Source organism: Oculina patagonica, unplaced genomic scaffold (genome assembly GCF_052425735.1).
Source record: "Oculina patagonica isolate OP01 unplaced genomic scaffold, crgOcupat unplaced131, whole genome shotgun sequence".
NCBI classification, from domain to species: Eukaryota; Metazoa; Cnidaria; class Anthozoa; order Scleractinia; family Oculinidae; genus Oculina; species Oculina patagonica.
The window spans coordinates 1-14,256 of NW_027557312.1; the positions used below are offsets into that span (position 1 = coordinate 1).

The window sequence follows — 14,256 nt, forward strand, 5'->3', positions numbered from 1 at the left end:
AGAGCGGTTTTCACTTGAGTGTCGAAAGTAAATTGCGTTTGCTTTGGTTTTGCATTACTACGCTCAGTGATTGGCTTAAAAATCTCGCGCCACTTTATCAGCCAATCAGAACTTAAACCAAAACCAATCGTGACTCGCTCGCGCACGTTTTCCCGCGCTTCGTGCCAGCTTGCTTCGAGTTTTGATTGGTTCACTTTATTGTCTGTGTCCTTTGTGATTGGCCGGAGTAATTACTTTGGTTTTGGTTTTACGACACTCAATTGAAAACTGCTCTATCCTAAAGGTCTTGCTTATCTCTACTAACCCGTTGTTATGTAGAATATCAGACAGCGAGGAAATATTCTTGGGTAACTCCGTGTAATGGTACTTATACAAACGAGCTCTTATGTACGTAGGGGCTCTATGGGGAAAAGGATTTTTAGCCAAAAGGTCCAACACATCCTGCTGTCCTTGGAGAAGCCTGTAGACAAGATGTACAAACCAGGGATTGTATTCATAGCTTCCTAGCGCTGCAAACCAAATCTGCCAGTCTAGACGAGGCTGGTGAGGTGCTGAAATAAGGCAAGACAAGAGGATACTTAACACAGCATTCAAATAAAACATTTAGGCTATCGTATTAAAAGTTGGCGTTATATTGTGGTTTATTGAAGTTTTTACTTCTTTACACAAGTACACGGCTGAACTTTACATTTCGTCGTTGAACTACATTGTACAATTTTTTGACAGTAAGCAATTTAATCAAAACTATAACAAAATTCTCGAACGCGATTGGTTATCAGCAGCCCGATTTGAGCACTAATAGGACAGTGTACGCGTTATGCTTGTAATTGGACAGTGTAATAGGACAGTACGCGTCATTTTGCGCGCGCTGTTGTTGTGTATTCTGTTGAGTAAACTGTTGTGTTTTTCAGTATTCACAAAGACTTTGAACCATTTCACCGGTAAAAGTTGTTTGTTTCTCGAACTTTGTCATAGTTTTGATTAATAATTATTGGTAACAGGACTTCGTGTCGTCCAATTCTGTCTGTAATCATACTTGTGATTAAACAAATCGGACTCCCGCTTCGCGGTCGTCCGATTTAGTTAATCACTCGTATGATTACAGACCGAATTGGACTCCACTCAGTCCTATTACCATTATTAATAAAGTTCTAAACTTATAGCCATCCACAGTTGAATTGTGGAGCTACCGCTGCCCATAGCAAGTTTTCCTGATTCCGATCCAACCAATCACAGGCTACCGGAACGACGGTGTAGTCTGTTCTGCCAATCACGTGCAAAAACAAAGCCAAATACGCTTGACTAAAAGTTACACATTTTCGCGCGCTTGTCACCGGTTACACGTTTTCCCGCGCTTCTGCATTTTTGCCGTTAGTAAGGAATTTTTGGACTGGAATCCCAGACGCCTCTTGAGCTGGGAAAAAATTAACTGTATGTTTATGAACATAAGCTATTCGGTCTCAGACTGAATATGAACTGGCAAAAAAAAAAACAGCTTCATGTACCTATGGACAAACAGTTATTAATACAAATCAACAAAGCTTACCAACTACTGGTGGAGGCTCAGACACATTACCAGGTTTGTAGTGAAAATTGTATTCCTGAAAAAAAAAAAAAAAAAAGATGCTTATTAATAATGAAGAATCTTAATTAAGAAGGGCAAGGTTGGTTAGAGCAGGTTGCCAAACAATTTTAGACAAAAGCTTTAATATGTCAGTTTACTTGTTGAGAACGGGACACAATTCGTTCTTCAACAGATGAACTGTCGCCGCTTTTTGTCTTAATGGTGGATTTCCACTGACGCGTAAATTTTTACGTGCGTGAAAAAAATTAGAGACAATGTATGAACGGCCTGCGTAAACGTGTACGCAAGCCGTTCATACATTGTCTATAATTTTTTTACGCACGTAAAAAATTACGCGTCAGTGGAAATCCACCTTTACTCAGCCGTAAAACCCAACGCAATTCTGACTCGTTTACCGGGTATTGCCTTCAGATCTTGGGACATCTTTATAATGGCCATAACATAACTTTCATTTGGCCTTGTACTTTTGTAAATGCTACAAATGTTTGGACGCCATATGGGTCCATATGAAGTAAAGCTGAAAGAAAAGAATCAAAACTGTACCATCCACGGTCCATCCAGATCGTTACTGCCTTCTATGATGACTTCTGGTCGCCCGCCAACACCAGTCATACTAATGAACAAAACACAAGGTAAAGAAATGATGTCTCAAGAAAATTTGCAATGTGTAAGAATGATAAACATCAAGGATTGTGGTTGCCATAGACATCAGTTTTCAAACTTTCCTGACTTTTCCGCTGATAATAATAAAATTTCCCTGACTAAATAAATAAGTGTCAGATATAGCAGCAGCCTCCAGCCCCTGCTTCCAAAAGAAAAGTGTTGCTGAGATCACATTGACCTGAAATGTTTCTTCAATTTCAATTTTCCCTGACTTTTCTTCAAACTGTCAATTTTTCCTGACTCAAAATATAATTCCCTGACTTTTCCCTGACCTTCAAGAATTTTATTTTTCCTGTCCATTTCCTGACCTGTGACAACTCTGAGGATAAGATTATAATAGGGCTAAGGCACTGAAAAATTTGTTTTTATCTTTCTCCAACATCCACACAGCCAGTTGAAAAAAAAATCTTCTGTCATCAAACAAATCACCTTCTGAACAGTCCATATGAATTAACAAGTTCAAAAGCATCTGTTTTCTGACGCCATCTTTTTATAACAGGCCATAAATTGGACTTGGCGTTGGAACTGATGTCTGTGTATGGGACCTCAAAAAAAAAAAGAAAAGAAAAGCAAATTACTTCTTTATAGGCCAATCTCCGGTTTCTGTGTCAGCTGATAGGGGTTTTCAATTGAGTTTCGTAAGACCAATCACAAAGGACACAGACAATCCAATGAACCAATCAAAACCTGAAACAAATACATGTAGCTGGAGCAACGCACAGGAAAACATTTGTGAGTGACCCGAGATTTGTTTTGATTTCACTTCTGATTGGTTGAGAAAGTGGCGTAGGATAAACCAAAAGATGAATTACTTTTGACACTCGATTGAAAACCACTCTATATTAATGTAATAACATATTGTATGTGAATTTAGATTTCAACACTTACCAGGCTTATCGCAAACATTCCTAGGGCTGCAAAACTGAAGATTGTCCACTGCAGTAATGACCATAATTTATTGAACACACCTTTATCCATGATGCATCTACAGAAATGACACATAATTGCAGTAAAAGTGAATAACTCCCTCAAACACTCTGACTCTAACTGAAATAAACAAGGGATGGAATGGCGCAGTGGTGAGAGACCTCGCCTCCCACTAATGTGACCTGGGTTCAATTCTGGCCTGGTGCCATATGTGGGTTGAGTTTGTTGTTGGTTCTAGTCCTTGCTCTAAGGGTTTTTCCCCGGGTTCTCTGGTTTTTGCCCCTCCCACAAAAACCAACACTTCCAAATTCCATTTTGACCTGGATAGAGGACCCACAAAAATAAACAGCTACGGACGATGTGGCTTCCTCTCTAAATACTGTAGTTTTTTATGATTGAGCACAAAAAAAACTACGGTAGTTAGATTTTTTTAAAATCATTAATGTTGACATAGCTTTCAGATATCAGTTTAAACAAAATAAATTAAAATCATAAGTTATAATATCTCACCCTATCACTGATGCAATAATCTCTACAGTCAAAGACGCAATGCCCAGCCATATGGTGAGTGGAACAGCTTGATCCACTGCTCTGAAAAATGCTCCCTGTGAGAAAGCTGGCAGACAAACAAACAGAGCACAATTTGAACCAGCCTCTGTTTTGAAGTGTTATTTTCCACTGGCTGAGTGAAACAAAATAAGTGGAAAATGTTTTTCTTTCTTACACTGACCTTTTCCCACCCACCCGCCCAAGATTTTTAGTTGGCACTGTTAATCTTTTGTTAACTTTGCCATTGTGTAATTTTCCCTATGTTGAAGGATGTACATGTATGGTTTTGTTGAGTTTGTAATAAATGTCAGGTGGCGGTCGGCCTGGCATGGCTACCAGTTGTGTGTGAGAAGAATCATCTACTACATGGGACCAGTCTGCGCTCAACAATAGAATCACATGTAAATTAAAATAATTTGGCTAAAGGACGAACACCACTGATAAAAGCTGTATTAACCTCCCCCTCCCCTCAACTTTAAAACCCCATTCTCTGTTAAGCCAATGTATCTCTCAAAAGCCCCCCCCCCTCCTGCCCCTCACCAGCCCCCACCCCACCCACCCCTGCACCTCTCAAGTCCCATCAAGTAACAAGATGATAAGAATGAAAATTATTCTTACTTATTACCATAGATTTTCTATAATTCTCATTGGGAGAATTTGGCTTTCAGTCAAGACAATCCTCCTAAGAGGATATATCAGGCACTTCAGTCTTGTGAATTTGCTATATGAAGTTGTTACAAAAAGAAAGGAATTGTTAAGAATGGATAATTAACAAACTTAGTACTTACTTATCTTGGACTTCAAAACATGTTTAGGAGAAATTTCTAGTGCAAATAGTTTGATCATCCAATAAGTTACAGCTGCAAGGGTTCCAAATGCAACAAGTCTCCTGAGCACCTTGGTTGCTTTACTTTTTTGGGTGGGTTTAACATTGGAGTTTCCAACTATCAGGGAACAAAACAGAAAAAATATGCACAAATATTAAGTCACGTTAATGTTAATTTTGCACTGCTTCACAAATAAACAGATCATTAAATAGCTGTAAGACCTATAGATGTGTTGTGGTTTGAATTTATTTTTGGTTTTAAATTTTTTAAGGGAGGCACAGTGGCATAATGGTTAGTACCCTGGACTCCAGAATGAGCGGTCCGAGTTTGAGCCCAGCTGGCCAGGGTCATTTGTTTGTGTTCTTAGGCAAGACACTTTGCTCTCATAGTGCCTCTCTCCACCCAGATGTATAAATGGGTACCGGCAAATTTAATGCTGGGGGGTAACCCTGCGATTGACTAGTATCCCATCCAGAGTGGAGTAAAAAAACTCCTAGTCGCTTCATGCTACTGAAACCAGGATGAGCTCTAGCCAGATGGGCCACCAGGCTCAAACGCCGGTAACTTATAAGGTAGTTTTTCTAAGGAAAACAGTTGAGCTGACTAGTCTAGTGCTTGAGATAGAAAATGAGAGCAAGACAAGTACAGTATCATCTTATTTTTTATTAGGTACAACATTTTCAAAGTTCAAGATCACACAAAATCATAATTTTTTCATAATTTAATTTTTCCTACAAATTATTCTAACAGCAAATAGCAAATTTCTTAAAATAATAAATTATGTTTGTAAGGCATTATAAAGAATAAATTTGATTCCTCACCAAGCCAAGTTGGCAGAACTGTGACCAAATGCTCATCGTCAAGAATTGGCAGCAACAATGCAATTGCCAGAAGGTTAAAGAAGTTATAATTCCCAGTAAGAATGATCAAGACTTGAAAAAAGATCTGATAAAAATAACAGAAAGAGAAAAAATAACTGTAAAATAGCATGATTGAATTATCCACTTGGCCTTGGGCAACTCCTCCACTAATCAGCCTTCCCTTGCTCCATAAGAACCATGATTTCAAGAGGTTCCAGGGAAAACGTAAAGGCTGTAGTAGTGTGTTACAAAAAACTGCTGGTCAACTTAGTTAAAAACTAGGGGTGTCAAATGGTAAATGGGAGACTCTGTGCGACAGCAAGACTGATATCTTTTCTGCCAGCCAGAGACCTTTATAGCCTTGCAAAAGAAATCGGGACTCAGAGAAAGTGTCAAAGAAAAATTCAAGACATGTTCCCTGAAATTTGGCTAAAATTTTGCGACACACATTTTTTGAAGGACCATTCACCACCCCTAAAACTAAATGATGTGACAGCGATGAAGTAGTTATTAGTGCTGTTTACTATTTAGAGCAACCCTCATTAAATAAAGTGTTTACTATGCAAGAATTCAATGTTATTCTCTATTAAGTAGCATGGTTTTTAAATTACCTGTGAATAAAATGAAAAGATTCTCAAGGTTCGAACAGGGACAAAAAACAACCAAGAAGATGCCATTAAAATTACATATCTGAAATTAAAACAAAACAAAACAAAAATCTTTAAAAAATCTTAATTGCAAAAGTTTTCACTCATGAAAAAAAAACACAACAAATTCTTTGTCGTCAACAGTAAAAAAAATAGCTTTTAAAAAGTAGTAAGAGCTTAAATCATGTTGTCAGTGCTTGTGAACAAGACAGTTATTCTCAGGGATAACCTTGTGATGGAATTTTATTAAGCAGACAATCTCACAGTTGCTTCCTGCTATGTTGAAGAACTGGAGATAAGCGTCAGCCTAAAGGGTACTTACGTTAACACTATGCTGAGCTGTTGAAACCATTTTGGAAGCTGGTGAGCATACCAAGCCAGTGGGGTGGGAATACACTGCAAGGAAATGGAAAATGTTTTATTAACATTAGTTTTATACATCAACCATCTAATGAAAATCACTGATTTTAAGAGGGCTTGCTTCTTCTACATGTAGCTTTTTCACAGTTCTATTCCTACTGTGAGTGATTGTTCACTGACATTATAAGTATTGCACAATGAATGGATTAAAATTTATAACAACAAATGGAATTTTATGCCTGTTAGGTAGTTGCATGCTTGTCAGCAGACAGTTTGTCTGCATCCTTGTCCTCTGACAAGGGGAAATGAAAAGTTATTTGCCAGACAGGAAAATATACCCCTGCCCTGGTAACCAAAGAAAAACTTTATTGAGCCCTGCCTTTTCAGAATAATTCAGCTAGGCTGAAGTTGTCAGCTAACTTGTTCGCGACAATCACAATATAAACTAAAATAAAAATCTTGGTGAAAAAGCAAAAGTTACTTGTTATCAAGTAAATGCACAAGGCTAAAGGAGAGTAATTTATACCTGTGACTCATAATGCCAGTCAAGGGCAGTCAGTCCCCACCATGTGGGGCATCTACTTGTAAGTTTAACAACTCCAGAACAGAACATCAGTCTGAATGCCAGCCATTTAACTAACCACAGTGTGATGTTATCATGGTGCCGCTGAGATCTGAAACAGTAAACACAAAGAATTTTACTTTAATACAATCACTCATAAGCCGGCTGTTTCTGTATTCAGTTTAACACTAAAAACTTCACAATCTACAAGAGTGTTAAGTGTAATGTTAAACCAATAATTTTTACTCTACCCCCCCACCGGCAGTACCTTTTTGTCAATATCAAATATAATAATTATTGTAAGCTTTACACGGTGATTATGTATTTGTTACAGGATCAATATTTGTTAATACTTACTTGCTATTTTGTGACTTGAATAGATTTACATTCAGAGGAGATACAAGGATTGTTAAAAATCCTGTCTCCATGAGAAGAATATCCCTGGAAGAAAACAAGGTAATCAGTAAATGAGAATTTATATTTCAAGTTTGGCAATACTGTACTATTGTTACAGTATTGGCTAATGGCCGATTCCCTCTATTGTGCGCACCTGCAGGGAATCATGGTAGTTGTATTCATCAAACCATGCGTGAGGTTGCCCTTAACTTAGCAACGATGAATACAACTACCGTGATTCCCCTGCAGGTGTGCGCCATAGAGGGAATCGGTCATTAAGCCTAATCAGTCTGGATTTAAATGAGACTGTGAAACCAAATTACGGAGTTTAAACATGAATTATATCTTACCACTGAAAATACACAAATGTCTGCCCAACCTGAAAATAAAAAAAATTAGAGAAGATTTCTATTGTTAAATGTGATACCTTACAGTAAGTGGATATTCTGTACTCTAAATACAGTATTGTGGCAGCCGCTGTTGAAAAAAACGACCACAACAAAAGAAAAATGTTTTCACCATTTAGCAAAAACTGACAGTTTTATTGTGGTCTAGCTAGTTCCTGTAGCACAAAACTATAACTAGGACTGTATTGTTTCTTTTCCAGGATGGGATGCTTATCCATCGCAGGTTCTCACAACAGTTCACCAGTACTCATTTATACTCCTAGGTGGAGGGAGGCTCTTTAAGAGTAAATTGTTTTGTTTGAACACAACTCAGCCTCAGCCCATGATTAAACCCAAACCACTTAATCTGGAGTCCAAGGTGTGGACCTCTCTCCTCGTCAGAGGCTCCTTTAATGGAGAAACCATGAGAAAATGGGAGAAAAGAGAAAAAAGCAGGAAAAATGAAAACTCGGGGGAGCTAAGGGGACAACAGGAAGGGTGAAAGTGGTGCCTGCATGCTTTTGTTTTCTGTTCTCTCCACGCTCTGCACGCTTTCTTTTCACCTCTCCCAATTGATGAGCTCTGGACAAGAACGGTCCCTGGACTTTCTGGCTAAATCGAACGTTATCAAAACAGCTCCAAATTGCGAATGCTGGTTTGTTTACGTGTGCTAAACACTGTCCTGTGTTTCATTTGGCTGGTCTTTCGTTCGTTTTTGAAAAATTACACATGCAAAAAGACAAGGTTTTTGCTGGCACGGCGTCTTTTTGACTTTTCTTTTACAAATGATAAACAAAGGAAACCTTTTGTTCCGCAAAACAATGAAACAAGCTAAAGTTTTGGGATTACAAGCTAGCCCTAACCCCTAAGCTTAACCCTAGCGAAAAAAGCTTAACCTTAAACCCCAAGGGTTAGGGTTAGGGTCTGACGCTAGGGTTTCATTTCAAATTTAGGGTTAAAAAGCTAAACCCAAGTTTAAGGGTTAGGGTTAGCGTTAGCGTTTCAAGTGGCTAGCTTTCACTGCAGTCTGCTTGCGGTTAGCTGCTTTTTGTTGTTTCGGGCAAGACTATTGTAATCTGTGACCCTTAGCTGTAATTTGAGGTGAAAGTGAAATAAAGACTGATTGTTGATTGAATACGTTTGCTCGTGTTGTCACATTATACTAGTTTTGCTTTCAGTTAAGTGCCGCCGGCTTGCTCTCACTTCTATCTCCACTCCTTACATCATCACACATCTACAAAATCCCGCGAAAACAAGATAAACTAAGGCACGAATCGATTGATTGATTTATTGATTGATGAATATTTAATGAGGCACAGAAAAATTTTTTGCCAAACCTATAAAGAATTTTTTAAAGTCTAAAACCAGGTCATTTCTCGGCAACTTTGTCGCGGCAGCACCCAAGCGGACCCTGCAAAACTCGCGTTGATGAAGTTCCCGGCAAGAACGAAACCTCTTGTTTTAGGCTTTTTATGCGGCCAGGCTCAAAACTACCTTGGTTCGTGCAACGTTTTTTCCGAAACGCTAAACAGCGCTGTTGTACAAAACAAAGGCAGAAACATCTCTCAGTTCTTCGAGCGATGCTGTAAATTTACGGGTATTCAGACTTAATGATGTCCTTCAACCACCTGGCAGCCGCACTTGAGCGAAAACTATAAACTTCTTCGTTTTATTTTCAATAGGCGCCATTTTGCTCAATTCAAACTCTTCCGCCTCTAACATGTGACCTTACGTCACAATGCAGTACGTCACAAGTCGAGGACATGCTTGTAAAATGGTTTTTCGCCTTCCGTAGACGCTTAGAAAACCCTGCAGGGAAAGATGTACACGCGATGCGTTGGGAAACTCAGACTGCTAGCTGACTGGGAGAACGTAAGCTTGCAAAATGCCTTTTTTTTTGCATACATTATTTCTGAAAAACAAAGAAAAGACCAGCCAAATGCAACACAGGACAGTGTTTAGCACACGTAAACAAACCAGCATTCGCAATTTGGAGCTGTTTTGATAATGTTTGATTTAGCCAGAAAGTCCAGGGAACGTTCTTGTCTGGAGCTCTTCAATTGCCCAGTCCATATCAAGAAATGAAAGAGGCATTACGGATGGGCGCCCATTGAAACGCGTCGCCCGGGAAAAGTGGGGTACCCATGACGTTTTGCGGGCACCGAGCCTTGGAAACGAGACTGCAAAAGCTGCCGACAGTTTCGGTTTCTTTAGATCTTTAAGTGACAAATTCCCAAAAGGGAGTTGAACGCTATGCCCCTGAGTCCTTTAGAGGACAATGCCGATTGTTTGGAAGTGTCGGCAAGCTCTTTTTATCGAACAGTTTATGCAAAACCTCGTAAGTAATATTTCACGACCAAAATTCGAAGCGCCGTACACATCGCGCGAATTTTGGAAATCCAGTCTGTTATCAGCAACTTTCCAAGTCAATCTTGTTGTTTAAAGCTCGGATTTCTGTGAAGAAGGCAGTTTTTTATGTCAACAAGAGAAAGCGGTTCTAAACCGAATGAAATTTGCCACGCGATACGCAGGTCAAATTTTAACACGAGTTTTGTATAAAGTTGTTTATATTTTAGCGGCCGATTACGCGTGAATATCGTGAACGCACATTCCAAGTTTTGTTTGAGGTTTGCTCGCTAAAACTAGCCATGAAAATATCTTTGTTGTAGCGAAAATTTCGACGAGAATTATTGTTAAGTTTAAAGCGAAACAATTTGGAAAGAAGGCAACCGAATATTTCGTGGCTCTCGCTGCTTCGGCACGCGTTGTAAACAATTTGCCGCTTTAATTTGCTGCATGTGTTATTTACTTTCATTTTATCGGGAAACCTTATTTAAACCGATTAGAAATCATTTTCACAAGAAAGATAACAACTGTTTAGAGAAAGGGCAATCGACAGAGTGAAAATTCCACCGAGCAAACGTGTAAACAACAAATTTCTATTAAATCGCTAAATTTTCTAGCCTCCCGGGACTAGCCACAAATTACCGTCTATTATTTCCGCCGTCTTAGCAAAAACAATGGTTAAGAAATCGACCTACACAAGGGATTACTTGATTGACAGTAAGTTACGCATGCTCTGTGTTTCATTTTAAGCTTATTTGCATTTTCCCGTGCGACGCTTTTCAATGGGCGCGTTTCCGTAATGGCCTCTACGGAGCAGAGAGAGTGTAAACCATGAGGTCACAGCACCTCTCCTAATGATCAGCCAGCTTCATAAATCAGATAAACTAATTGCATTAGCTACTAATCCCATTTCCCAGCCTATTGTTTTCCCAAATTTTCATAATACCAGTCCCAGTTCTATTGTTTTTCTGTCTGTGATTCTCATTCCTAGTGACCAAATCCCAGTCCCAGTAGTCAAATCCCATTTTGCTAATGAAAATTTTCCCAAATCCCAAATCCCAATTCCCATTTGACCACTCCAGGTCTCTCACTGGACTATTGTCCATAATGTTCACTTTTAGTCAAAGTCATCATCAGGGTGATTATTACTTATTGTGTGGTTCCAGAAAATGTCCATACTCCCCCACAGAAGGGATTGGACATTCCTTGGGGGGAGGGGTCTCAAAGGCCAAAAACTTTAAGGAAATGTATGAAGCTTAATTGGAATTTCCAGAGGGGTGGGGGGTCTTAGGAAAAATCCCTTCCATGGGGGAGGTATGGATAATTTCTACACAATGTATTATTTAATGCTGACACTTTCTTCAGAAAGTTTATAATAGAACATTCTTTTACCTGATACAAAGAATAGTAAAGAAACCAAAGAATAAAGAATGTAATAGAATCTCTAAAGGACTTCAGTGTCATGGCCAGTAATGAGAGGAGCATCCCAGTCAAACACAGCAACTCCATTCCTGTTTCTGTGTCAAGTCCAAGTCTTGGTGTGAACCACAGTAGAGTCAGCTTGTTCCAAAAGTTTTCTTCCAATGACGAGCTCACTAAACAGATATTTGAACTGCTTAGTTGAACAGTCAGAAGAGTTTATTGTGTTGCTTATCTGCCCCTCCTGCCCCACTGAAAGTTAGCCTCATACTGTACTTTCCATTAAAAACTTTGGCTTCCCTACCCCTTGAAATTTTCAATGACTTTACTTTACTTGAAAGGACATACATCCTACTAAGACACCATCTTGGTCGGACAAAACAAAATTGTTGTCGGAGAGATTTTTAATCATCATTGCCGTAAAATGATTTACGATCAAAAAATTGTCCAGACATGATGTCCAACCACAATTAAGATTTCGTTGGACATGAGCAAATTTTGGTTGGCCAATGTCTGTTGACTGACTGTTATTTGCAGCCCTGTATCAGTGTTCCCCCCCCCCCCTGCCCTCTTTATAAAATTATTCTCAAAGCTTTTTTTGGTGTCCCTTGAAAAAAAATCTGAGGGCCTAATTTTTTTGTGTGTGGCTCCTTTAAAGGAAACTCCGAGCATCTTAACTAAAATCCTGCCATGGGAAAAGGGGGGCAGATAAAAAGAATGGAACGTCCCATTTACAGATCTATTATTAAAAGAAATTCAAAGCTTAATTTTAAAAATATTAAATTACGGGAGTGTTTACCTTTGAGACTAGACTAAGATAACAGAGATCATTATAACAAGAAGAGTCGTTCTCTGTTATTAATACGTTCCACGTGCTAATTTCAACGATTCACTTTGCAAAACAAAACAACGATCTATTCATCAGTCGAGGGATCGAACAATTTTCTTAATTGCACAACTGAGCTGGCCTAGAATTACCTAACACTTAACCTACTTTCAGACAGCTACGTAACAATAAGCTTTAATAACAACAGAAGCAGCTAAATTTCTCACCTTCTCTTAGAGCAAGTTTGGCGGGAAGAACGCCGTTTCGACCATAAAGACCTGTATTGTTGTCGCAAAAAATACAATTGATTTAACCTCTCATCTTCAACAAAAAGAAACGAAACTTAACGATCTAAAAAAAGATACTGACCAGGTATCTGTATGTAAAGAGAAGAAAAAGCGAAGAGATAAATAGCAGACATAAACCATAAAAATCCATTTTTCACGAGGACTTGCTTGCCGTAGCCAGCCATCTTGGATTTCCCCTGAGCCACTGGGGCATACTCATTAGTTACTTCATGTAAGCTGAACAAAAAACAGCTGAGCGTCGCTATTGTTTTCCGACATCTTTGGAAGTCAAGTGGTATTTGGCGCTCGATTTAAAATGATTATCGAGATATTTATTCGTGCTGTGTTTCACAGAAGACAAGTGACATAGCATCAGAGTAGAAAGACAGACAAAAAGCCCCGATCGATTTCATTATTTCGTGATTTTAGAGCGGGAGAGATGAATGGCGGCGACAGGTACAAAGCAACACCAACAGGTCGTTCGACGAGGTTTTCTCTGGTGTATGGCAGCCATTTATTTATTTGCTTTTACGTCATTGTACGTGCAAATACCAGGTCAGTACGTCTGTTAAATGAAGTTTTGTTGCACATCAGCGCGTAGATATCAGAGATACTGGTACGAAATTGTAGACTGATATCAAACTTGCCCCAACTATAAAATAATTTTTAAGAGGGGGAGGTCCGGGGGGGGGGGGGGGCTAGGATGTGTTCACTTGATTTCTCTCCCACTCCAGAGATGTCTGAGGTTGTTTACCATTTGCAAAAACATTTGGTTGTTGGGAATTTCCATAAGGAAAGAAATTGTACCATTTGACGTTTCCTTGAAAAATCCACCATCTACAGTGGAACCCCGATATAACGATCTTCGATATAACGATATTCCCGATATAACGATGAATATGTTATGTCCCGGCAAAAGTAAAATATATGGGACGGAACCCCGATATAACGATTCCTCGATATAACGATGTAATTTTACTGCCCCCTTGGCATATCGTTATATCGGGGTTCCACTGTAGTTGAACTGAGAATAAAAAGCCGTAAAAGCCGAAAAGCCTGGAACTGGTGCAAAGCGTGCAATACAGTCAGCCCATACTGAGCATTTTTTTACAGGAGTTTTGCCCCACTCTTCCTTCACCTCTGTGATCAGGTCATGATTTACCCAAGCTGGTTAAATAAATTTTTATATCAGATCTGAATGTTATTCCTTGTGTTATATTACCACAGGTCTCTATGGAAACGATGGAATTCTCCCTGCTAGTTATATATTACACGACTGTAAGTTCACAAATAATTTAGAAATATTAAATACCTTAATTGTGTTTTTGAAAAATGAAGCAGTTCAGGCCTGTAGGGAGGTAGGTGCATCTGCACCCCCCTCATGAACCTTGGAAGTCCACCCATTTGTGAAAAAAAAGTATAAAAGTAAATAAATAAAGGGAAATGGTATTTCTGTACTTCCACTATTTACAGTCAATATGGCACTTTTGTCGACCTTTGGGTTGAAGGTCCAACCATTTGTAGATTTGCGTGGTATATTTTGGATCAAATTGTGTAATAGGTTAATTTCAACGATATATACATTCTACCTTTGGCTAATGTCCTTCATAGTCAAA

General features: G+C 39.0%; 1 protein-coding gene across 1 annotated transcript; it reads right to left on the reverse strand.

The window, feature by feature from the left end:
• Positions 1-234: 234 nt before the first annotated feature.
• Positions 235-12,876, reverse strand: LOC144639790 (lipase maturation factor 2-like; the record flags this gene model as incomplete). The annotated part of the gene is made up of 16 exons (XM_078499081.1): positions 12,723-12,876; positions 12,581-12,631; positions 11,501-11,703; positions 7,727-7,755; positions 7,338-7,421; positions 6,945-7,092; positions 6,381-6,454; positions 6,023-6,101; positions 5,373-5,496; positions 4,513-4,668; positions 3,686-3,791; positions 3,137-3,233; positions 2,678-2,793; positions 2,129-2,198; positions 1,547-1,601; positions 235-551 (listed from the first exon to the last, which is right to left on the reverse strand). Coding segments are annotated over exons 1-16 (1,812 nt in total), but the record flags the coding sequence as incomplete, so codon positions are not given.
• Between the last annotated feature and the right edge of the window lie 1,380 nt (positions 12,877-14,256).